Source organism: Metopolophium dirhodum, chromosome 1 (assembly GCF_019925205.1).
Source record: "Metopolophium dirhodum isolate CAU chromosome 1, ASM1992520v1, whole genome shotgun sequence".
NCBI classification, from domain to species: domain Eukaryota; kingdom Metazoa; phylum Arthropoda; class Insecta; order Hemiptera; family Aphididae; genus Metopolophium; species Metopolophium dirhodum.
This window is the reverse complement of record NC_083560.1, coordinates 116,620,032-116,643,995: the sequence shown is the minus strand read 5'-3', so window position 1 is coordinate 116,643,995 and position 23,964 is coordinate 116,620,032. Positions and strand designations below refer to the sequence as shown.

At 28.8% G+C, this 23,964-nt stretch overlaps 2 protein-coding genes across 2 annotated transcripts in view; one reads left to right on the top strand and one right to left on the bottom strand.

The window, feature by feature from the left end:
• LOC132952877 (pre-mRNA-processing factor 39-like) overlaps window positions 1-13,282 on the top strand; it is a 46,743-nt gene extending 33,461 nt beyond the window's left edge. The window contains exons 2-9 of the mRNA XM_061025363.1: window positions 2,297-2,392; window positions 2,463-2,548; window positions 2,910-3,017; window positions 7,206-7,331; window positions 7,395-7,481; window positions 10,178-10,303; window positions 10,367-12,003; window positions 13,274-13,282. Coding sequence (XP_060881346.1) covers window positions 2,491-2,548; window positions 2,910-3,017; window positions 7,206-7,331; window positions 7,395-7,481; window positions 10,178-10,303; window positions 10,367-12,003; window positions 13,274-13,282 — 2,151 coding nt within the window. The 5' untranslated portion in view covers window positions 2,297-2,392; window positions 2,463-2,490. The remainder of the gene's footprint in view (window positions 1-2,296; window positions 2,393-2,462; window positions 2,549-2,909; window positions 3,018-7,205; window positions 7,332-7,394; window positions 7,482-10,177; window positions 10,304-10,366; window positions 12,004-13,273) is intronic.
• An 8,480-nt stretch (window positions 13,283-21,762) lies between these two features.
• Window positions 21,763-22,581, bottom strand: LOC132952871 (uncharacterized). Its single transcript, XM_061025349.1, has one exon. The coding sequence runs from the start codon at window positions 22,579-22,581 to the stop codon at window positions 21,763-21,765; it is 819 nt and encodes a 272-aa protein (XP_060881332.1).
• Window positions 22,582-23,964: the final 1,383 nt, after the last annotated feature.

The following is a 23,964-nucleotide window of genomic DNA, read 5'->3' as shown; positions in this document are numbered from 1 at the left end:
CTTAGTGAGTCATCGGACCAAATATTATTGTGAAGGCAAGGCACTAAAAATTAAAAAATATAATTTAGAGGAGTTTATTTAACAAAAAATGTTTACAAAAATACATTTTTGTTTAACAAAATATAAAATATAAACATCAAAAATATTTTATTATAAAGTTGCAACAACCAAAAACACATCAATATTTGTATATATAAATTATTCATTTTGGTAATTACATAATATATTAATATTACTATTAATATTATATTATAAATGACTAACAAGTTTTGTTTTGTTTATTTTTTAAATTTAAAACTTAAAAGACGTTTTCGATAGACGGCAGTCATATTTGTTGATTTTTCTTGTTTAGATATCTGGTACGTATAGGTAATAATGCTAAAAATTATATTTTTTTAAATTTCATAACAACTTTAACTTCTGACTTATTTAAGCCATTTATTGAATTAGTTTGTATATATTTTATCAACATTTGAAGCTAGTAGACCAATAATAATATATTGCATATTATATTATAATCGTAACGCGTAGTTCAAAATATTAAATCCTATATGCAATATGCATAATATTTTAATTATAAATTATCAAAAATATATACGACGACAATTTAGTATATCTAACAAAAATAATAAGACCCTTCGTCGAACATCTATAATATGCCACGGTGTGGCAACAGTTGACGAGCACTTTGCAGTTTTCAAACGACAAACATTCGAGGTCCCGGGCAATATATCACCCCATTCGGTCATTCACCCATTGCTGACTCAGCGGATAATGTCCCTAACCAGTGCGTGGGGTGGTGCTGGGAAGGGTTGCGTCAAAGTTTCTCCAATATTTTGGCGGTGGGCGACGTTGAGCTTCACAGTTTCCGGGCCCGCTCATGCGCTATCGCTTCTATTCGGTGACGACAACGGCGATCGTCCTGCTGCATATCCTGCAAACACACCGTATTCTGTTGGCAGTGGTGAGTTGCAATCGTCGTCTCCGCCCTTGTCAAACTGCTGAAGTCTGTCTCAAACGCATAGTTAGTACATAGTTTCGTGGTCGTTTGTGGTAAGTCACGTTGTCAAACATACATAAGGTTTATCGGATCCGTTATCAGTTAAATACCAACAATACAATTAATTGTTTATAAATAATAGTTATTTAAATCAATTTAGCTAGATATATAAAGCAGTCTGAAATATTATTATTATTATTATTATTATTTTTTAGTGCTTTACTGCTGTGCTCAGAATTAGCATATTTCATATAGACCCCTGCATATTTGTATTAGCTTTACTCTTATTTATTTCCAATTTTCCTTTGCATGCAGAGCGTATTAATTGTGTTCTCAAAACTTACAATGGAGTACGGTGAAAAACAGCACGCGGGTCACATTCACACATTCTTAAATAAATTAAGGATTCAAAAAAATAATAAATTGAGTACCTACTCTAAAGTACAATATAATTTATAGTAAAATGAATAAATGTTATATTTAATACATTTAATAAATAAATTATAATTTTGGGAGATGCGAATTTGAAAACTGCGATAATGTCAATCATGTTATATGAGAGATAAAGATAAGACACAAACACTAAATTCAAACTGAATGCACAATGGATATTACATTTTATTAAGACGGAATACTAATTTGAGTTATACTCTGTCACTTTTAACGGTCGGTGGTCGTCATTACAGACCTGGTTATCCGTAGAACGACAGAACGTCACCTATGAAACACACGCCCAAAAGTCACGGCCTAAATAGCGGGACTTGCTTTCTTTCCCTTCCTTATAACACTTGGGACATTCCCAGCTATTAAGTAGATATTTGTTGACCACAGCCACCCAATAAACAAATTTTAAAATCTGCAGTTCAACATTGCCTAAAAACATTGATGCATCACACAGGTCTGTCATGTGTTACCAGGTTTGCAAACTTAACGTACTTGAACAAGTTTCATATAATGTTGACTTTATGGTCATGTATTACATTTTACGAACATCAATTGATTATTTTATAAAATGTAGGAATAGTGTTTATAGGGTTGTAGAAATATTGTTATATTTCATAAAAATAATATGCAAATTTTACTGTGTTTAAAATATTTTAAAATTACGTTATTATAATAATATAAGCCAACCCCTTTGAAAGAGAAATAATACGCCTAATATGGCACTCATGACTCATATTATGTGTTTGTATTAATTTTGTAACTTTCAGCAAATGTATATATAATATAATATTTTTACGGTAGTTCCTATTCTATATATATAATGATAAGTTAATTAATACAAATCAATTTCAGATTCTTTTTAATTACGGCTGAACAAAAAAAAAAACAAATACCTGCAAAACACGAGTAACACTACTCATATAACTGATAATAAAGAGTCTAGAAAAAGTAAGAATCTCTACTTCAGTTAGTTTTTATTGGTAATAATTTTTATTAAATGATAAAATGTTTGATTAAGTTGTTGGTGAAGTAAAACCTGAGGAAAAATGGAAACCACAAAATCTAAGCAAGATGAAGGAACTGAAAATGAAGAGTCAAGCAAAAGTAAGAACTCACAATTTAAGTTTGTTTTAATTAATGTTATAGATCAGGCCCGCAAAGCTAGTTAATTATTATTTTCTTTTGGTGTTATTCGTAACAGCTTATAATAGTAATTCATACCTATATACTAAGTACCAACACTAACTAATAATAGAAAAATTCGTTATAAAATTAAAAAAAGTATATAAACAAATAACAATCATTAATTTTTCTAATTAAATCTTATCTATTCTTCAATTTCTCAACCGCTCTATTCCTCTAAAAATATTGGCCCTCGGTGCCAAAGCGTATCTCAAATTTGGCCCGCCGTTAAAAAAACGTTGAAGATCCCAGTTATAGATAATAAGTAAAATTTTAAATATAGTTGATGATAATGAACAAAAACTCGAAAAGAAAGTTACTTTGGCCAAAATAACTACGCAAGAAGATGGAACAGACAATAAAGAGTCTGGAAAAAGTAATAATACTATATAACTTTGGTTTTTAGCATATCGCTAAAAACCAAATATAATAGTTAAAACAACGATCTTTTCTAGATAAAATTATCTGCTTATTTTCCCTTACAATATTAATGGAATTGGAATTCTAATTGACATATAAATACAATCTACAGTAAAGCACTAAAAATGTTGGTTTTTATCAAATGGGTGACAGCTGAATTTTATTTCTTATCTTTCTTTAAGTTGTTAATTCTAGAATATATCTCAACTGGGATTCTTTCAATTCAGAAATTAGAAGTGACAGAAATTCTTAGTTTACATTATTACTATTAAATTAAATTCTTACACTTAACTATAGTTCCTTTTAGTCTACTATTCAGTTATCTTGCTATTTTTTCCCTGGTTGATTGCATGAAACAAAGTAGTATGTGTACCCTAAGCAACTTAGTCAGTGGTTCTAACTCCATAGTGTTACTCTCTGAAATAAATATTCATGTTCTCTTCACTCTCCACTCATTATATTTTCCCTTTCAAATTTCCTAAATATGCCATCCACTAAGCTCATAACGGTCCCCTTACCATAACTATTATTATTTGCCTCGTTTTTTGTATAATTTTTTGAAAAAGTATTAAAATACTAATACTAGTATTCGCATAAAAAAGTATAAAAATACTTTTAAAATACTTACATAAAAATGTATTTTACGAATACTCATAAAGTATTTGAATACAAATACAAGTATATTTTTTTAAATATTACACCTTATAGTAGCTGTTTCCAAACATGTTTATTAATAAACATGAAATAACTTACAAATTAGTCCATAAATGTAGTACATACTGCTCATATTAGGTATTTATCAATATATAATATAGTATCTTAATATATTTATACCTAATATATACTTATAATTTATCAATATAATAAAATATAATTTAGCATCATTTTATATTTCTACTTAATATAATTTATTTAATATTAATATAAATCAAATATTATACATTTATACAAATATGAATATAATTTAAATTTCTATTCAGAAAAAAAAACTAACTGTCATAATGAAACAATCTTTATATTTTTATTAAAATTTGTTTCGCAAAATTCAGTAAAAATTTTATTTGGAAAAAATAAAATAAAATCTGTTTCAAATTCATTTTCAACATTCAGACTTTTTTTTGTTGAGGCTTACGAAAAAAATGAATCATTAGTATCTTTCTCTTGACTGCTATCATCACTACTACTAGATTTCCGTTTGTTCAATTCTCCAGTATCTTGAACCACTTTGTCAGAATACATTTCATACATTGCATCTTTTAATAAAGAGATGGCAACATTTTTCCTAATTTCATTTTTTTCCATGCGCACTTGAAAGAAGGATGGCTTACAGCTGCAATGATAAGGAAATTGTTTTCTTCAAGAGCTCCAAATCTTTTATTCACCCCATCATATAAAGCTTTTACCAAGGGTTGACAATACACAATTTGTTTTCTGCTCATAGCTACGAGTTTACTTGACAATTCATTTATTGTAGGCAGCAAAAAGCCAAAGTACATATTATTTTCACCCTAAATAAATTTACTAAAATTAAAATAATGCCAATGAAATGTTAAGATAATATTATAATAAGCTTTAAGATATAAAAAACAATTTCATCATAAAATATCAAGTTTTTGCTATCAATAAATAAATGTATAAAATGTAAAAAATATTAACAAAAAACTATGAAAATTGGAAATTTTAGTCATATAGTATACTTAAACAAATTTACAAAACATTCATGCATTAGCAATCTTTAAGGAAAAATAATTCAAATGCTCCCATTAAAATGTATGTATTTAAGTTAAAGGTCAAAGCTTACCACATATAAGATACTCAAATTAGTATTATATTAAACTTTATAACACAATGAATGTTAACAAGTGACCACTTGAATACAAATATAACTACCAATTAAGTATACTTATATATCTATCTTGGTAATATTAATAAGTAATACAAAAATTAACTGTATGAATTATTATTATAATTATAATTTAAATATTACCTGGAGAATGTCAAGTGAAATTGTAACTGGTTCCATAACTAAGCAATATTCTTCAATAAAGTCAACATCATTATTATTAATCCTGGCAATTTTAAGTTTATCACAAATTAAATTAAATTTAGTAGGGCTTGATTTTCATACCTAGCTAAAATAAAAATCATTGTGTCAATGAACATTTTCTTGACACTCGATTTAATTATAAATTATAATATTTACATACCTTGAGTTGTATTGTTTTTGGATTCTACATTACACTTTTTTTTACGCATGGTTAAACTTTCTTGTAGTATTGTTAACTGTACATTTGAATTTGAACGTTTTGATTTGTTTGTACCATTATTTATTGGAATTTGAGTTGTAGAAGAACTTGCATCAGATTGATCATTACTGAATACTATGTCATCACGATCATCAAGCCTAAGTGAAATATGTTTGTGTTGTGTCTAGAAAAATAATTAAGTTATATAATAAGTAGTTAGGTACCTATCAAAATAAATTTCTAAAGTTTTTGTTTTTTTTTCATTTAAAACATGTTGGAAAGGTATTAGAGTTTGATTTAAATTAAATATATTTTATAATTCTTTACAAGTAAGTAATTCTACCTATAGGTAATTGACTACAGATCACATAATATGTACAATTATATTAAACATTAATTGTATTAGTAAAAGTGTATAACAGTATAATTTTAGGTACTAATTACATCTTATTCACAAGCTGATCAAGTTAGGATAATTTTGAATAATTAACTAAAAATATGTTTAGAGAAATCAACTTTGTTATAATATGTAAGTACTTACATAGTTACTTATTTAAGATTTTTTGAATACCTATAGTTTAATTTTATAGATTAACAATAACTCCCTTGATATATTTATGCTGGATTTTTCCCACCTATGATTGATTATAATTGTATTTGTTATTCGTTTAACTTTAAGAATCTGAATAGTTAATGACAGATAAATGCATACAATTGCAATAATATAATTATGTTTTAGTCTAATATAGTTATAACTTATAGCACTTTCCAACATTTAAAACAATATTTTGTAATTTAAAAACCCATTTTATTTTTCATGCACTTCGACTATACAAATACAATTTTGTTTACCTACCAAGCTTTAATTATTAGGTATATTTTATTTTATCTTATATTATGTAGGCATGTAGTCAGTAAATAAGTACAACTGTATATAATTTTTTATAATTATGTTTTAATTTTTAGAAATAAAAAGTAGGTACCTAACTGTTATGATTATCATAAAAAATAACAGTACATATTAATATATTATAAGCCCAAATAGCGAACCAAAATACGAGAAGTTATGTTAAATTTATGTAGGTAGTAGGTACTAGGTAGGTACCTATATAATAAAATGTATGTTAAGTATTGGGAGATAGTCAACACTTACAGATAATAATTATAAAATAATAAAGTGCGTCGTGTGTCGCCAGTGAACACAAAATGAGGTCCTAGAAATTAAACTGTAACGGTAACTATAAGCCTGTTAGACAGTTTATGATTAACAAAAATAATATTTTAGCCTTCACTGTTGATATAGCCATACAATATTGTACCTAGTTCCTACCTATATTCCATTGGATTTCAGAAAAACCATAAATGTAGTAGATGGTATAATACTAAAATATTATAATAGTCGTACATTTTTAATAAATAATAATATAGGAAACCCATCACATATGATATTAGCACAGATAATATAAATTATTAAATTATATTAGTGCCAGCGTGGTTAAGCAGCATTAGCCATTAGGTTATAAATCTGATATGTCATAACAAGTATATTAATAGATTTATTCTATTCTGTATTCAATAATAAACAATAATCAAATGGGTATAAACGATAATAATTTGATACACAGTAATACATTGAGTTTACATAACTGCAATATCTTATTAGTTACATACTAATAGATAATTATATTGGCATATACTAAGTTTATAGTTTACATTTTGTTGAAAATACTTTAAAAAAATTGTATTTAGAATACCAAAAAATACTTCAAAAAGTATTTTAATACAAGTATTCGAATACTTTACAAGACTGATTAGTAGTATATGTATAAATAATTTTTGAGCCTATGTTTGTTATCACTTTAGTGATATATTAAAATGTAAGCAAATAATTAAATGCTAAAATGTTTTATTAGTTGATGGAGAACTGAAACCCGAAAACAAAATATGTATTACCAATAAATCTGTGATAGAGGATGGACCACCGCCTGCTATTAAAATTGGTGAAAGTAAATTGATTGACAACGAAGAATCTAGTGGAAGTAAGAACACCTTGCTAAACTTGTTTTTATTGATATTATTAATTAATAAAATATTTCACTTAGGTAGTGAAGACAAAATGTTTATTAACTACAATACATTTGATTCAGACGACCGTCCACAGACAACTAATACTGATGAGAGACATACAGGTGAAATGAGGTTGCGTTTAAATTTAGTAGGGCTTGATTTTCAGTGTAATAGTATAAATCTTATGGCATCAAAATGAGAGTTCCACCTTGGAGTATTAGGGACCTTTATGTATGCTCCAATGTTATCATTTATTATATCAGCAAATTGAGTGGATCTACTTTGTTTATTAAAAAGTGCTTGCAATTTTCCAAATGTAGCTCTACTTTGCTTTTTAAACAAATTATTTTGAAGAGCAGCTTCAGCATCCTGCAAAATTAAACATAACAATTGTATTATATGTTTAGCCAGAAGTGGCATACTGGAATATTTACAGGGGGAGGGGTTCCATGGGCTATGTACAGAGGCGGATTTTTTTTTTTTACGGCTATAGGCACCAAAAATTTGCCGCTCCTATAATAGGTTAAAAAGTTACAATATCCCTCCAAAATACCTACTCTAAATATTTAATATATAGACAATAGTAGTGGACATCCATTTTAATTTTTAGACTATTTTTTTCGCCTGAAGTTATTTAGCCTACTTTGAAAAAAATGTCAATGGTTGTTCACTGAATTTGAATAAAAACCTACAATGATAATTTTTATTAATTATAAACCATCATTCATCAATAATAAAATAAAACTTTAACCATTGTTAGGAGCATTAAGTAAAACGCTACAATTTACAATATTTTTTATAGTAAAAAACTTTATTTTTATAATACAAATTTAAATTTACAATGCATACAAAATAGATTTACAAAACTTCTAACAGTTCTAACACTAATCTATATATATATCTATTATCGAATAATACTTAACTGTTTTTTTTTCGTCAATAACTTTTTGCCTGATTTTATCAGCCATTAACTGAATAATTTCTTCGTATATGGTAGATGATAAATAATTGGTGTGACCACTACCGCACTGGCCAAATTTTCCAATGTGTTCAGCAAGAAATGGATCAAACTCAGAGATAAGTTCCATAGCCATTAAATAATTACCTTTCTGAGTTGACCCAAATTTTTCGTTGTGACCTCTAAGGGGAAGACCTCTGGATGATAAAGCTTTAACTGTAGCAACTACCTGTCTCAATACATTTTCCCAATAATTAATATGTTCATCTAACTGTTTTGTTAAACTAACGTTTATTGTTCCTAATGTATTTGCTCTTTCTTTTAAAGTAATCAAATTCGATTTATGTTTGGTGGAATTTTCATGTTGGCTTACTCTACTTTCTGCATTTTTCCAATCATTAAAACCATCTTTTGAAAATTGTGAATAATTATCTCTATCAAATAAAAGACAAGGTCCACAAAACACCCATTCTTTTTTTTCTGAATAAACTAACCATGTTCGTAAACATTTTTCACCATTTAGCAATTTTCTTTCGAATAATGAAATTGTTAAATATCTATTAACATCATTGTATTGTCTTTTACTGTTTAAAAAGTTCAAATTTTTATTTTGGTTAAAGCCGTGTATTACAATATAATCACAAGTAGTGTTATTAATTATCCAATCTATTGGGTCTTTCGGAACACAAAAAGTAGTTTTGGATAAAGTACTAGTATTATTATTGTTGCTTAGAAGTATATTTTCAGAATCATCAATTATTTTAATTATTTCTGTTTCTGGAGGTTTATTATTTAAGCCATTATCAATTATTTTAATATTTTCAACAAAACTAGAATCTGAGTCGACAATTATTTGATTACTTGTATTTGTAGTATTAATAGTATTATCAATACTTTTAGATATAAAAAAAGAATTTATTTTCTTTGATCTTTTAATAACTTCCTGTTCTTTTCTATTTTTTTCTTTAGAACGTTTCCATATTCAGAACCACTCAACCTTTTTCTTCCATCACTCATTATAACTTAAATTTAAATACTTACACAAAATGATAATTATATAAGAAAACCATTTAATTTAACAACCTTACTAGTTACTAGTTACTATCCTTGGTACAATTTAAAATATTTTTTAGTACTTACCAGTTGCTTAGGTACTTTCTAGTTTCTTGTAGATTTGTAAAATACACGCAGTACGGACACACGACACGCGACTCGATGTTTCAAACACAGATTGCGAAATAATATAATAATTTATAATCGTATGTCGAATTAGTAATATAGTGTGGTAGTGTGAGTATTTATTTTTATCGAAATTACGACGATGCGCGACGTCGATCCCCGATAAGAATAATAAAACCATTGTTGCTTTATATATTATTATGACCCATGCGGGCTCTGGGCGGACTATACCAACGTGTTAAAATTTAATATAGTATTATCAAAAACTGTTTTCTATATAATTGTTTACTATAATATTTATAGGTAATGACTATAAATTATAATGAACCAAAATAGATTGGTATACTGAATATCATATACGATGTACTATATGTTTGATGTTTTTTAATAAAACACTACAAAATTTGCCGCCCGTCGTTACATACTAATAGATAATTATATTGGCATATACTAAGTTTATAGTTTACATTTTGTTGAAAATACTTTAAAAAAATTGTATTTAGAATACCAAAAAATACTTCAAAAAGTATTTTAATACAAGTATTCAAATACTTGTATTCGAATACTTTACAAGACTGATTAGTAGTATATGTATAAATAATTTTTGAGCCTATGTTTGTTATCACTTTAGTGATATATTAAAATGTAAGCAAATAATTAAATGCTAAAATGTTTTATTAGTTGATGGAGAACTGAAACCCGAAAACAAAATATGTATTACCAATAAATCTGGGATAGAGGATGGACCACCGCCTGCTATTAAAATTGGTGAAAGTAAATTGATTGACAACGAAGAATCTAGTGGAAGTAAGAACACCTTGCTAAACTTGTTTTTATTGATATTATTAATTAATAAAATATTTCACTTAGGTAGTGAAGACAAAATGTTTATTAACTACAATACATTTGATTCAGACGACCGTCCACAGACAACTAATACTGATGAGAGACATACAGGTGAAATGAGATTGCGTGACTTTGGAACATTGGAAAGTAGTAATAGTAGAAAACGTTATCAAAATCAAGACGAGGGTTCGGACGACAATGAACTATATCTTTTGAAGAAAATTAAAATTGAAGATACCAGTGATGATCCGTTTCAAGAGATGTGGTCATATCATCTTGAATATAACTCTTCAAATTTCGAACAATGGGAAAACATATTATATATGGTCGATTTAAACAATATTGTAGTAAACGCAAGAATAGCTTACACTAAATTTTTAGAACTGTATCCGCTTTGTTACGGTTATTGGAGGAAATATGCCAATTTTGAAAGAAGAAATAATAACATGGATGAGTTTGAAAAAGTCATAGAAAATGGTTTAATTGCTATACCTATAAGTGTTGATTTGTGGATTTATTACATGACATATCTGAGAACGGAACGTCCTGATGAAGTGGACCATATTCGTAATGAGTTCAAAAGAAGTTTGAAATTGTGTGGACTTGATTATCATTCTGATCAGTTATGGCATGATTACATATCATGGGAAGTGGAGAGAACTGAATTATATAATGCAGCTCAAATATACTATCATCTTATTTGTACACCAACTTCGAACTATTTAAACAATTTTTTCAAATTTCAAGAGTTTATATTCACAAAAATACCTGGAGAATATTTAGATCATGAAGAGTATACCAAAAGACGAAATATAATAATTCAATCATTGGAAACAACCCATAATAATATAGAGTCATCGAATTATGAATCTATACCACCCGGTGAAGATTTTCACCAGAAAACTGAATTTACCGAAGATCATATTATGTTCTTATTGAGGATTGGAATTATCAATGAATGGCACGATAGTCACAAGGAAACTGGTAAACAATTTGAAAGTAGGAAGATATTTGAGGAAAATATACGAAGACCTCACTTTCATGTAAATGAGTTGGATTCTGCTGAGATAAAAAATTGGGGTAACTATGTAAAGTTCGAGAGAAGATTCGGAAGAAATCATGAACGCATTGCTTATCTCTATGAACGGTGCTTGATAACGTGTGTTTATAACGAAGAATTTTGGTTAGATTATCTGGAATATTTGTCTATTATAAAAAATATGGATGTAACTGATTTATTATCTGATGTATTTGGAAGATCATTATCCTACCATCCAAAGTCACTTCTATTGAATTTGAAATATATTGATTTTTGCGAGACCCAAGGTTTGGAAAATATTGCTGATGAGACGATAAGACAATTAGAGGTCGATTATCCAGATTCAAGAGAAGTTTCTATTAAAAATATTAATTTAGCTAGAAAATATGGTACCCTAGGGACTGTATATAAACATTATTTAAATTCTTCTCAATCAAAGTCTTTCTCCAGTTACATCGCAGTGAGATATGCACGTTTTGTTTGGAAACACGATCGTCAATTAAACCTCGCGTATGATATTTTATGTGATACAATAAGAAATAACGATATTAGTGTAAACGACAGCTTTGAGATTTATACAACATTAGTAGAACTGGAAATGGAATTAAATCCCAAAGATCATGTATTAAATACAATTGATAATTTAATACTTCAATGTCATTTATATAAAGAAAAACTTGTGTTTTCAAAAAAAAAAATAGAATACGCCGAAGATTATATTCAAGATTATGAATTATTACGTTTGGCAAAAATAGAACACAAACATTTAAAAAGTGAATGTTTTAGAGAGAGAAGACAGTTAACGAATAATGCAATGTAGAAATTAAGGAAAATCACCCACCTTTATGTCTTATAGGATATACAAAGCACTTCTGACAAATAAAATGATTTATAAATGAATATTATTTATAATAATTATGATGCAGTAAGTTGAAAAATGAAAAATATTCTTTATTGTTTTCTTGAAATTGTCTTATTATAACTATCTTTATTTAATAGGTATTTGTAGTTTGTTATCATTAACTATATGACTATATACAATATACATTATACAAAGTGTGTTAATACATAGGTAATACATTAAATTAATAATTTAATATAACATAACTTTTTTATCTTTATACAAAAAATATACCATACCTGGTTCAATAAATGGCAGCGTACCCCCGAGTAGCCAGTAGGTATGAATACATGATTCTCGGGTGCTCTAAATGTAGACACCTAGGTAATTCCGTTCAAGGTTGTTATTATAACTTATAAATACATATTTATTAAATATTAAATATTTTTAAAATATTCGCAAAGTATAATAATTTTTGATAGCAAAATTATTATTTTTCTGATTATAATAACGATAAGCTTTGAAGTATTGCGCTTATCGTGCTTTACAGTAAAAAATAAATATAGTTTCAAATAAAATAATTATTCAATTAACAGTTAAAACACGAATATCGGCGATAGGTTTTAAATATTTTATTATTTTTACTAGTGATACTTATTTTATTAACATTAATTCAAAATTCTACGAGAAGTCGATTTTGCAGGTATGGCCATGATCAAGGTATGGCCATACCCGTAACCACAATACAATATACTCAAGGATAAAACAAATGTATTTTTGAATATTAAATAATAATAAAATAAAATATTTGTTTAATTTTTGTTTTTAATTTTAATTTTTTAAATATTATATTGATATTATGTAACCTACCTATCAAAAAAAAGTAATGCGTACTGTTCGATATTGTTGTATATTTAAATTTAATTACAAAATATAATATTTATAATCAATTTAAAATATGTCCGTTATATTATGAGATTATGTTATAGTTGTATCACACATGGTTATAATCTTTTACTGTTGTCTTTAATTTATCTACTTATTTTTTCAGATATATTGATTTATTTAACATGTTTTTCAAGACAGAATAACTGTAATATTAGTTTTAAGATTATAATTTTATGGATTTTGATTTTTAGTTCCTTAGAAAGGTCTTATCAAAATGATGTATAATAGTATTTACTATTTTTTTTAATTATGAAAAAATGTTCATTATTAATTTTAAATTTTCTGTTTGATTACTACTATGTTATAAATGAGGTATTATTAACATATTATAAAATAATAATATAATGGTTGTGGTAAATATGTTGCGTCCCGTAAAAAAAATACATATGAATAATAGTCAATAGGTATCATTTTATCTTCCTACATTGCTCATATCACCACTAAGTATGTAAAAAGAAAGATTCTACATATTATTTAATTAATTTCATATACACGCCTAAACCCAATTGTCATCCAATGTTAAACCGGTGCCAGTTTTTCAAATTTTACGAAATTCAGAGCGTATTTTTGTGTATAAACTTACATTGGCACCGGGCGCCTTACAACATTTAATTAAAGTATTTAATATAAAGGTACCTTAGGTATACTTACAACAATATAATAATAACTTAATCGATAATTATTTCTTAATCTTATAATAAAAATAATGAATGTATGTATAAATATAAATACAATAAAAATCTAATAAATAATATATGTATATATAAATATACGAATAAACAATAATTGTTTATTTTATGCAAATGAACAACGATTACTGATGCGTAATATTTTATTCTGAAGTTTTAACAAATATTTTCATTAGGTATCCAATACAAATAAATGTTATACATAGTGTCAAAGTTATATATCGAAGGTATGCAATTAAGTACTTAGGTACTATGTGTAACCACTAACCACTGCAATACGTCAGAGGGAGTTGTTTAGAAAAGCATATTGGTTAAGGAGCACGTGAATTTCGTCCCGTAAAAAAGGTACACATGAATAATTGCATCCCAGAAGATTGGAGACAATATTCGTGTATTTCAATCAAGGTTTACTAAACAAATGTTGGAAATATGATTACAAATTTGTTCAAATTAGGTAAGTATATAACAAATTTTGGTACCGGTTTTGAGTACATTATCCAACTTGCGTAATGTACTTAGTTAATGGTGTGTAATTTTGAGGGTTGCGATAAATATCAAGTAAAAATATTGTTCCTCCATAAAAATGCTGGCCTCAGCCTGGCACACGTGGTGCAAAAGTTTTGGTGCCGCCACCGCCATCAGTATGTACTATGTAAAATGTAATGCGATTATAAATTCATATTATATTATAGAAAAGGTTAGATTAGGTAGTGGGTAATGGTCTGCTGACTGATGTATAGTAGATATATCGAGTGGGTCACTATAATAGATGTGTTAAATTTGAATTCAATAATTTAAATTCATTGCATACGAAAAATGATTCTGATCGAAGATTAGTAAAGTAATTTATTTTACTATTATTGATACAGTATAGATTAAATACATTTTTACATAAAACATTGTATTTTAAAATTTCATTGTTTTTATAAAATATAATAATATATACTTTGAAAGTATTAATTTCCAAAGAGTAATGTTTTTAAATTACAACAAAATAACTAAAATTGTTTTTCTTGCTTTAAATATCTAATTTTGTCCAAATTTCAGTGTTTGACAATAAAAAGGAATTAGTTCCGTTACTCGTTCCTTAAAAAAAAGAATTCGTTCCTTTGGAAAATAACCGAGATCCTTTTTTAGTTCCAAATAAAATTAAAATTCTTTTCTTGTTTAATCATTAACGTTTTTTTCATTAGTATACTTCTTTAGTTTTTAATTATAATATATACTTACAAGTAGATACATATTTTAAAATTCTATTTTGAGATTTTCTTCAACATTAAATTATTGGCCGACGTTGACTGTCTTATCGATGATTATTATAAATAATTATATTTTATATAGATAGGAATCTACTCATTTCTATATACATTTTAACTTATAACTTATGATAAATATTAAGAGAAAATTAGGATTTTTTTTGTTTTTTTCATTTAATTATTAATTATTAAAAATTATTAAAAATTATTCGTAAATCAAAGGTAAGGTTAAAAATAAACAATTCTCAGTAGTCAGAATTTATATATAACCTATTTACGTGGAACCTTGTTTTAAATTTTCAATTCTTAGCTATAAAAGTTGAACATTTTATAAATATTTAACTACTAAATACATTTTTAAAATTTCGTCAACATTTGAACTTTAAATGCTTATAAAAAAAAAACGTGCCTATGTATTACATTCTGAACGTATTGAGGGATCTAGTGGTTTTACAATGGTGTTTATTTTTTAAAATTTTTTTTATCTTGTATACAAATTTCTACCAGAAGGAGTGCTTCAATTTCAACATATAGTATTTAATCTTATATCAAATTGAATCAAGATGGTACTTTAGAGAGGTCATTTTCGATTTTCTCAATAGTTATTTATTGCCACGGGAAAAACCACCGAAAAATTACAAAAAACCACTAAAAATGGGATTTTAATTTCTAACACTTTGTACATCACCATATAATAGAAACGATTTAAAATTAAAATAACAATTTTAGTTATTTTGTTGTAATTTATAATATTAACCCAACTTACAGGCTATAATATAATATAAAATATCAAGACTGACAAACCGTCTCCGCTCAGAATCGTTTTTCAAATTTAATACAATCCATTATACAATGACCCACTTGTAACTTACTGTACAGCAGAGCGACATCCACTTACCTGCTTTTTATTTTTAAGTTTTATATATTTTTTGGCATACCTAACTATTATTTAGTAAGGATGATTATTATTGTAAAATTATGATTTTTTATTTAATAATAAATGGTATATTATATTAATTGTATTCCGTATACTTGATTTTCTTCACTGGCGGAGTTAACATGAACCCAATTTTACCTGATTTATTTTCCTGGCTAAAGTTACACTAAAAATAAGGTACTCGTGGTAGAGTTTACATGCGCCCTTACACAGGTATCATTAGTGATGAGGGAAATACACATTTGCGTCAAAAAAAATTAATTCGTTTTGGGTGCCAAAATAAAAAAGGTATATTTTTTCCTTAACTATAGTAAACATACAATATATTTTGTATAACTACGTTCTATATATACGTACATATTATATTAGTAAAATAACAATATGTTTCGTATGCTTTGTACTAAAATATATTAATAATATGCTTTGCAGTTTTCAAGGTTATATAATATTTTTCCTTCCTTTTCGTTTGTCTCTTCTTTTTGACCTCTACCTTCTTCTAATTTATGCATTGCGTCGTCTTCTATCTATAATCTATATATTAAACATACAATAGGTATATAATACTGTATAACTACGTTCTATGCATATTATGATGTACATATTATTGTACATATATTAGTAAAATAACCGAATAATATTATGTTTTGTACGCTTTGTACTAAAATATATTAATAGTGTGCTTTGCAGTTTTTAAGGTTATATAATATTTTTCCTTCCTTTTCGTTTGTCTCTTCTTTTTTACCTCTACCTACCTTTTTTTAATTTATGCATTGCGTCGTCTTCTGTCTATATATTAAACATACAATAGGTATATATTATATATTATATTGTTATATAATATTACCTTATATTTTACGCCGCTCATCCGCCACACTTCAACCAAAAACCATTTTATCTTCATAAAATATTTGAATGTATACTTTAATGTTATTTGTAATATTACCAAATGACGTTTCACAGTTCTTAACGTGATTCGTAGAATTAGTATAACGTCACAAAAAATTCTAAAAGGTCATTCATTGTTAGTGAATAAAAGTCAGGTATTACATTACATATTATAATATGTTTGGTTTCAAAATAACAAATATTGTATATTGTACATTTATATTGTTTATTTACGGGTTTCCATAGGGAAGTGTTGTCCTAGGGAACGGATTTATATGTAATAAAAATACAAAAATATGTACATAAATATGGAAACTCATTTATTGAGCAACTGCGATAAAATGTTTTTTATATAAAGTATCTATATATAATGTGTCCAGTTTTTAGTTTGGAACTAATGCGGCATAAACACAGATTTCACTTAAAAAAATTTAAAAACTCTTATCATTCAATCACTGTAGGTTTATATTATAATTATGAGCCCTCCTTCCAGAAGAATCTAAAAATAGTAAAAATGTATTTAAGGTTTTTAATGTATTTTTAATATTTTGACCTTCGGTCTTCATACTAGATAATATTATTTAATTGGCTATTAAAGTTATGCAACATTTTAATACAAGCAACCCTTGATTAATAATTTACCTATATCTGATGATATTTTTTTAGGATTTAGTGATCATCTATATCCAAATTATATAATATTACCTTCAAATATTTATCACCGCTCATCCGCCAGATTTCGCAACAAACCATTTGATCGTCATTGTATATTTTATAAAAAACATTAACGCCATTTGTATAGTTAAAAATACTCGTTTTACGCATCGTAACATAACTCGTACAATTAAAATTATATCGAAAAATGGTTCAATTAAGACATTCATCGTTAAAACGGTAATCCTTAGTTACCTAGTTAAAACTTATTCGAAAGGTTTCAAAATTAAAAAAAAAAATTGGATAAACATTTATTTTTGTATTTCTGATATTATTGATACTATAGTTTCTATTTTCCTTTGCTTTTCGTTTTTCTCTTCTTCTACAGGAGTAACAGGACCTTCTTCTAAATATTATATAATCACGTCATCTTCTGTCTATATCACGGACTATATTAAACATACAATATGTCAATATATTATATTGTATAACTACGTTCTATGGTTCTATGCATATTGTTTGCGCCGCTGCCGATCCTACGAGTATTGCGGTTGTCGGCAACGAATCGCGTATTGTCTTGTGGACAGGGTTACCCAAAATAGTGGTACTATACCTTGCTATACGGGAACACTTGTATTTTTTACAAAAAGCTTATAATATAATGATTGTTTTAAATGGTGGGCGCCCAGAACTTAATCTTTACGTACTCATAAAAATTTACATTGATACAAGCAAAATAATAATTGGCCCACGAACATGTGTAGGCATTATAAAATAGACGAACAAAAAAAATTACCTGACTCGGCTACAACTCGACACTTCAGCGACTATGGGTAGGTTGGTTGACTGACGGCCGACAAATCTTCACAGCACCGCGAAAGTCACCGCCGAACGGGAACGAGAGCGATGTTTTATTCAGCCGTCAGCCACACACGAGCCGGTCTCCGGTATCAATGCGCAGGTGACACCTCGATAAGTCCGAAAATACACTCGGTTTTTCGGACCGTGCGCAACACCGCGGACAATACCACAACGGCAACAACGTAGACTATGTTTGGCGTATTGTGCCAGCTTGTCACGTAAACGTTAATAAATCTTAAGCTCGTGCTCACACGAGGTTTTCCAGCACGCAGGCGCGTTGAGCGATCCCTCACGTAGCGGTCACATCAACGGATAGAAAACGACAAAAAAGAAAAAAATATGTCGGCGGCTGACGGCCTAGACACCGGGTAGACGACCTGGTGCCGGGCAACGGAGGGGGAAAGTTGCCGGGAACTTGGATATTTGACACTTGTAATGTCCGGGGCACATTGGCACAATTTATTAGCGGCAAAAACCGTTCCGCGTCCGAACGCATAATATGTACATACCTACTACATATTATTATTGTACATATATTAGTGAAATAACCATAATATGTTTTGTACGCTGTGTACTAAAATATATGTATAGTATGCTTTGCAGTTTTTAACGTTATATAATATTACCTTCAAATATCTGTCTCCTTTCATGCACCACACTTCTTCTAAAATCTATTTCATCTTTATTGCATATTTTACTATTGTTATTAGCGTCGTTCGGATAATGACCAATAAACGTTTAACGGCGCGTATTAGCAGTCGTAAAATTAGCATAAGATGATAGCACCCTTGATTAATAATGTACCTATCTGATACTATTTTTTTAGGATTTAGTAACCATCTAAATCCAAACTATTTTCATCTATAAATGTATTAAAAACAACAGTGATATTTTAACGAAAGTACAGGGCCGTGTTAAGCTTTTTGGCACCTGGGGGCACTCATTTTTAAGCGCCCCAGTCCCCCTCTCTTCTTTATATCATCCACTTATTGACTACCTCGCACGTTATTTAGTATTTCAGGTATGTGAAGAAGTATAGGATGACTTTTTTTGGAGACTCCAAAAGATTATCATCTATATTTTTAATTGTCTGATGATCCTGATCCTTGATGTTGTGTTGACATAAAACAAATAGAACTGAAATAGCTAATTTGGTCAATTTTAAATGTGCATTACAATACCTTAACATAGATTTAGTGGGTAATAAGTTTATTAAGCTATCATATAGTTATAATGTTGAAAACTTTATCTAAATTTAATTTAGTTTTATTCAATAAAATTGCATTACATAAACAAATTATAACAATTTTTTTCTCGCTTTCCCTTTAGCAAATTTACTAACTATTATTGTTGGAGGGAGGGTTACAACTTATCGGAAAACCTGTGCGAGTATAAATAACTCGCGATAAGTTTGTGACCAGTTCACCAGTTTATTATATCATTATTTTTAGTACCTACCTTAGTACCTACATAAAATTGAATTCGATTAATTTTTATTTTATTATCGGTACGACAAAAATATATTTTTAAATATATAACTAAAGAATTAAGAACTAAACGAATTTTTTCATTAAAATTTTTATTAAGTATAAATTGAGGAGTCACCAACAGGCAACTGGCAACAGCGGTTTCTCAAGCTCTAGGCGCCCCTTATTGATTTTACCAAGCTGTGGCACCCAGGGGCAAATGACCCCTTTGCCACCCCCCTCTTAACACGGCCCTGCGAAAGTATAAGATTAATAAGGTGCGTCGGAGGTACCTAATATTTCCCAATTTTTAAATAGTGAAGGTATAAATAATTCTTACTGTTGTATACCGATACCCATGGTGGTTATTGTAATCATAACCAGTATTAATAGTATTATAATTATTATATAAGTAAATGTTATATTGTTATAACAGCTATCTTAGTAAGGTGCGGTGGGGATTGTCCAGCGCACTAATAAGACTTTAATGAGACGCACACGCCCGAGCGCGGGCAGTTGTAAAATGTTCGTTATAATAAACGCATGCTATCATATTAAGCGCATCATTATCATTACATAACTCATAAACACTTACCATAAGATCTTGTAAGGCTACACAAAAAAATTATAACATCTTATTTAGATTTTTTTTTTGTAAATATTGTTTTTAACACGTTTAATAATTTAATTATTTTCAAAAAAAATAATTTTACTGTCTTAAATATAAATAATCATTGAATATTGCATAATAAACATTAACGTTATTTTTCAAATTACAAATCCACGTATCACAGCTCTTAACATGACTCGTACAATGAGCATAGTATCCGAAAACAATTCAAGTAAGTTATTCATCATTAGAATGAATGTTAGAATGAAAGGTTTACTATAAATTTGGTTTCAAAATATAAAATATATTGTATAAACATTTATATTGTTTATTTACGGTTTTCCATAGGGGTGTGTTGTCCTAGCCCACCTAGGGAACGGATTTATATGTAATAAAAACACAAAAATATGGAAGTATAAAATTTATAAAATATGTGGAAAAAAAATACATTAAATATAATTTTAAAAATATCAAAATGATTTGTTTCCTCGGCGCTTTTGAAAACTATTGGGAATTTAACCTCCCGAATATGCACCAACTAGATTCACTTTCTCATCAAATAAGATACTGTTGAAGAAAATTGAAGCAATTTTACTGCCCCAAACGGTGGTGACAGACACAAAAAAAACACACATCATTAAAAAATCAATACATTCATCGCTCCGCTCAGAATCTAAAAACAAATCGTCATTCTTATATTGAATCTACATCATAATTAATTATTCATGATCAAGATACCAATGAAATTATTAGGTACCTACTATTCTAATTATGGAAAAGTTAAATAAAAAATAAAATATAAAACACAAATTGTTCTAATATTAAAATTACAAAATAATTTATAATTTTTACACATACAACTATATTGACTCTAATATTATACTATAGTAAAATATAAAAACCTAGCTATATATTTTAGAAGAGCAAATTCATTTAGGACTTCTTCTGAATCTATACTTTGGTTCTTGAAAACTTAATAAAGTTAGGCAATTTCATCGATTTTTAGTAATAGCATTTCTCAAAAATATTTGTACCTGTTTCTTTCAGCGTTGAAAACGTTCCTTCAGGCGCTGCAGTTGAAACTGGTAATGTATCTAAAATGTTTAATAAAAATAATATACATGGAAATAACCGCGGATATAATTTATTTTCGATTTAATGGATTTAGAAATAAAATATACATAACATGATCGATATCTGGAGGATCAATCTGTGACGTGGTGAGTCGTTATGTTTAGACGGAGCCCGAACGTGACGCCGATCGTGTTTTCCGGGTTTCCCGACGAGTGCTAGCGACGGTGTCCGGATCAGTGCTCCGCGTCATCCGCATGTGGCCTGTTCCACTCACCTCTGCCAAGTCGTTCGACGTTTCGCCGACGGTGGACTCGCCAAGCGCGAAGACACGGCAGCTACTTCTTCTCCTCTTCCTCCTCCTCTTGCAACCAGTCGACCGTCGAATTGACCGCCTCCTCTTGCATCCCGTCGACCGCCTCCTTCTTCTCCTCTTCCGGCGACGAGTGCCACATGGACTTGGGCAGCTACTAGCCGCCATCGCGAGGACGCCACCACCGCTATACGACGAGGCGTCGTCGGTGGTTTCTGCATCGTCGGTGGTGTAATCATCGTCACCGTGGTCGCCGCCACTTATCTGACGCCGTCGGCTGCCCCTTCGTCCCCTCCTTCTACTCCTCCTCCTCCTACTCCTCCTCCGGGATGTCGCGTCGACCGTTGAAGATTCGTCGTCGTCATTTTCGTCTTCCTCGGTGTCAGTGGTCATGTCGTCTTCGTCTACGTCGGTACCACTACGTCTCCTTCCACGTCGGCGACCGGACCGGCTACGCCTCTTCGACCTACGTCGGCGGCCCATACGCGTTCGGCGAGAGCGTCTCAGCGCTACCACGCCGCTAATGCCACTGGTTGATCGGCTGCCACCACCGCCGTCCAAGGCGTGGGTTGGAACGCTTGGCATGTTTTCGCGTCTTCTCGGCGTCCCGCATAGCTCTGCTAAATTTTTCACTGCAGGTCGCTTTTCAGTGACCCGTTTGCCGACCATAATTATGTGCAACGTTGGTCATACGATAAAATAATTTAAGAAAAGCGGCACTGGTAAAAACTAAAATACTTAATAATATAATGGGCTTCCTTCACACTACTGTCGTATAATAAACAACGTATCCATACAAGCTGTATAAACTCAAGGCAATCGTATTTTAATTTCAGCCAGCAACATTTTGCTTTTTTTTACTCTTTTTAGAAAAAATAGATAACCTGTAATAGAAACCTAGTGTATTATAATATTGTAATTTTAAAAAATAAATGGGAAAATCGTTCTGTTATTGCTATAAGTACCTATTATAGAAATTGCAGATTGCTACCTTGTCATTATAGGATATGTTACAGCTTAAATTTGAATTCAATGATAAATCATCGCATACCAAAATCGATTTTGACCGGAGACGGTAAATCAGCCTACATTTCTAATGATAATTTATTAATTACCTATTATACATTTATATCATTATAAGAAATTTTTTTATTAGTTATATAGTAGGTTGAACTAAATTTATTATTACCTAACCTAACCTAGCTGACTAGTGACTTATATATAAGTTAATAATTCGAAAAAAGTAGGTGATTAGTATACTTAAATGCCATGTAATACCCATATCATTATAGAGATCCCATTCATTGAAGGGCTCCAATGGAGGATGTGGAATAAAGTATGCAAAAAAAAAGGTGGATAAGTGGATGTCGCTCTGCTGTACAGTAGGTTACAAGTGGGTCACTGTAATGGATGGTGTTAAATTTGAATTCAATGATATAATATCATTGTATAAGAAAAACGATTCTGAGCGAAAACGGTCAGTCAGCCTATGATTTTACCAAGCATATTTGATGATATTATTGTGAATAAAGTAATTTATAAATAACCTATTTACTCGGAGCCTTGTTTTAAATTTTCAATCTTTAGCCATAAAAGTTAAACATTTTATACATTTTTAACCACAAAATAATTAATAAATTATAAATTTGATAAATGTTGTCAAAATTTGAACTTTAAATGCTTATAAAAAAAAATTGTGCCTATGTATTTTTAATATTTTTCAACTGCTATTAGAACGATATATCAGGAGCCTTATATCAAATTTTCACGCTTTTTTACCCAACAAATAAAAATTTATTGATATTTATAGAAAAAAAAAACTAAAAAAATTGAAAACTGACAATGTCCGTAAACAGCTCAAAAAGAGTCAAAATATTTTCAACATTTTATGGTGTATAGAAAATGCTAATAGAAACATTCAGTGAAATTTTCAAATATCTACAGTCATTCGTTTTTTAATTACAATAAAATAAGAAAATTGTTACATGAGAAATCGAGTAAATATCAAATGTTGTATAAATATAAATTTCAGACGCTCATAAAAATTTAATT